Genomic DNA, 3,180 nt, shown 5'->3' on the forward strand with positions numbered 1-3,180 from the left:
CAAAACTAGTTAGGAATACGAATTATGTTCCCAGATTTATAGGAATCACTCGTTCGAGAGATTTTACTATATGTCTGACGCATGCACGATGTGGTGCTCCGTGTGAATAGTTTGATGCGTAACATCTCAACCAACAAAACATTAACACTATGAAATTAATTAATTATATATTTCAATTAATTGTTTATATAAAAATCTAGATCCTAAATTACAAATTCTAAACCTTAAAATATAGAACATGACATCAAATTACTGATCTGGTGTACAAATGGCGTGATGTGTCAAACGTATAGTAAAATTTCTCCCACTCATTCCTTCCTTTCCTCTCATCAATCAAATTGATTCTCCACTCTCATTCTTACGTATGTGATAACTCTTGTCGGATCTAATTTAGTCTTATATTACGCTTCTTGATGTTATGTAATTATCTACATATATTTTAACATACAAAATTCACCTTTCAAATGTTCAAGTGAAGTTATATGTTAAGTATTCTATATTCGCTAACTATAAAAATAGTGTATAATTATGAAACAACATTTTTTATGACATGACTTACATAAATCGAACCAAAGTTTTGCTCAGCTCAAGTTTCGAGATGAAAGAGATGGGTGAAGCCGCATATATCCTTAAAGTCAAGATCACAAGAGATCATTCAAAGAAATTTTGACCTCATCTCAAGAGACTTATATCAACAAAGTTCTTGATCAATTCAATATGCAAAACTGTAAATGCATTAACAACCCAATGAGCAAGAATTTCAATCTTAGCTTTAACATGTGTCAATCCCTAATTCTAAGTAAGATTAAATCAAAATCGGTAGCCAATCCCTCCGTAATTGGATCGTTGGTCCAACACTCCATCTCCGTCTTTACCTCTCTGCTTTGGTATTTTTTTTCTCCTACTTGAATTTGGATTTGAGCTTTGATCTCTGATTTTCTGCTACTATTTTACTTGAACTTCAGCTTTGATCTCTGATTTTCTATAATTATTATTTTTTGGATAAAAATTATTTTAGTCGTATTGTTTGCCCCCATAGAGGAGAAATCCTGGATTCCCTGCCTATACTTTGTTGGAGTGTTGAAAGAGGTTCAGTGTTACTAGGATTTGATATTTCTTCGAAACAAAGCATTCCAACTTAGAATAATTGCTACTTATTACATAATGCAAATCTGATTTTTTTCTTGGCTGAAAATTCTAGACTACAACATGTAAAGAATAACGCAGTAGAGGAATTAAATTCAAATCATTTTCTCTTTTGACAGTAACCCCATAAGCTTCATCCATGTCCAGATCTTCTGCTTTCATTTCATCTGCGAGTTTCCAATCAAAATGGTAGAGCAAATTTGCCAGAGGAAGTTCAACATTTAAAACCCCAAATGTAATTCCAGGACACACCCTTCTTCCAGACCCAAATGGGATCAACTCAAAGTTACCTCCTTTGTAATCAATTAAAGCACCCTCACTGAACCTTTCTGGATTGAATTTCTCAGCCTCTTTCCAATACTTTGGATCTCTTCCTATAGCCCAAGCATTCACAAATAATTTTGTACGTTTTGGAATATGAAATCCATAAATATCACATTCATCTTGTGATTCTCTTGGAAGTAAAAGAGGAAGTGGAGGATGTAATCTTAGAGCTTCTTTTATAACTAATTTCAAGTAATTTAGCTCTCCAAGTTTTGCTTCATCAACATATCCTTTTTCACTAAAAACTTGTCTTACTTCTGCTTGTGCCTTTTCCATCACTCCTGGATTTTTTAGCATTTCAGCCATTGCCCACTCTACTGTTGTAGATGAAGTCTCACTTCCTGCTATGAATATATCCTGAAAATTGCACAAAGTAAGGGTAAATAATGTAAATTGAGGTACTCAGAAATTGCATATGAAATTGTGAAACTTACCAGGATGACAGCCTTGATGTTGTTAGTTGTTAAAGAGAAATCAAGATTTGGGTCATCTTGAAACTTCAAGAGAACATCAACAAGATCCTGCTGATCATCTTCACCAATCTTTTCCTTTTGTGTCTGCTTTCTAGCTTGATGATCAGAGACAATACTTTGAAGAATTTTATCTGCTTCATGATGCAGTCTTTCAAGTTTAGCTTTCATTCCTCCAACCCTCTGCAAGATTTTAATGGAAGGAAAAACATCTGCAATACTAAATCCAGCACCAAGCTCTAAAATTTCCTTAACATGAGGAACAAATCCTTCTTGTTCTTTCCTTACCTTACCAAAAGCAGCTCTTGAAATTACAGAATACATGTATTTAAACACTATTGAAGTGAAATTTATTGGACTTCCTTCACTAGCTGAGAACATTTGCATAATATTAAGTACCTCTTCTTCTCTAATTGATCTGAAAGACTGAACTCTTTTTGCACTCAAAAGCTCCAACATACAAATCTTCCTCAATTGTCTCCAATACTCTCCGTAGGGAGCAAATACAAGGTTAGTACTTTCATAAGAAATGATATTTGCAGAGAGACTAAAAGGTCTATTGGCGAAGGTGAGATCGTGAGTTTTGAGAACTTCTTTAGCAGTTTCAGGAGAAGAAATGACGATGTTGTTGATTTCACCAAGCTTGAGATGCATAATTGGTCCATGTTTCTTGGAAAGTTTATAGAGGCTGTGATGAGGCAAAGAGCCAACAAGATTGTGCAAGTTTCCTATGATAGGTATCTTCCATGGCCCTGGAGGAAGAGTTTTTGATTTCCTGCTTCGGATAATGAAAAAGGTGATTACAAAGACAAGAAATGAGGCAAAAATTGGCAAGAAAGGGTATTGGAAATCCATTTCTGCAATATGGTGGAATAATTTAAGATGCCATTCAAGCTTTTTTGCATTTTATAGCTAGGTAAGTCCAATGGCTGCAGATTAATTTTGGGGATCAAGTTGATATAACCCTTGATGCAGTGTCCCTGTAGCCAAAACGGCTTCAATGCGCTGGTCCTGTAGATAACATTTATGTCCAACAAAGATAAACTTTACTGTATCATTTTGGAGTAATTGTGGTACAGATAATAAATTGTATTGGAAATTCTCCAAGTACAACACATCTGTGATTGTGAAATCATGTGAAAAAGTCACAGATCCCATTACATTAACCATTTGAGAAGATCCATCTGGAAGAGTGACCTTCCTTGGAGGAGATATCTCTTTCACATCATGAAACAAGTTA

The 3,180-nt window shown here is 34.7% G+C and overlaps 1 protein-coding gene across 1 annotated transcript; it reads right to left on the reverse strand.

Annotated features, from left to right (window-relative positions):
- Positions 1 to 1,095: 1,095 nt before the first annotated feature.
- LOC136219200 (desmethyl-deoxy-podophyllotoxin synthase-like) lies at positions 1,096 to 2,872 on the reverse strand. The gene is made up of 2 exons (XM_066006488.1): positions 1,905 to 2,872; positions 1,096 to 1,827 (listed from the first exon to the last, which is right to left on the reverse strand). Exons 1-2 carry the CDS (start codon positions 2,793 to 2,795, stop codon positions 1,198 to 1,200), a joined length of 1,521 nt encoding a protein of 506 aa, XP_065862560.1. The 5' UTR covers positions 2,796 to 2,872; the 3' UTR covers positions 1,096 to 1,197.
- Between the last annotated feature and the right edge of the window lie 308 nt (positions 2,873 to 3,180).

Source organism: Euphorbia lathyris, chromosome 2 (genome assembly GCF_963576675.1).
Source record: "Euphorbia lathyris chromosome 2, ddEupLath1.1, whole genome shotgun sequence".
NCBI classification, from domain to species: domain Eukaryota; kingdom Viridiplantae; phylum Streptophyta; class Magnoliopsida; order Malpighiales; family Euphorbiaceae; genus Euphorbia; species Euphorbia lathyris.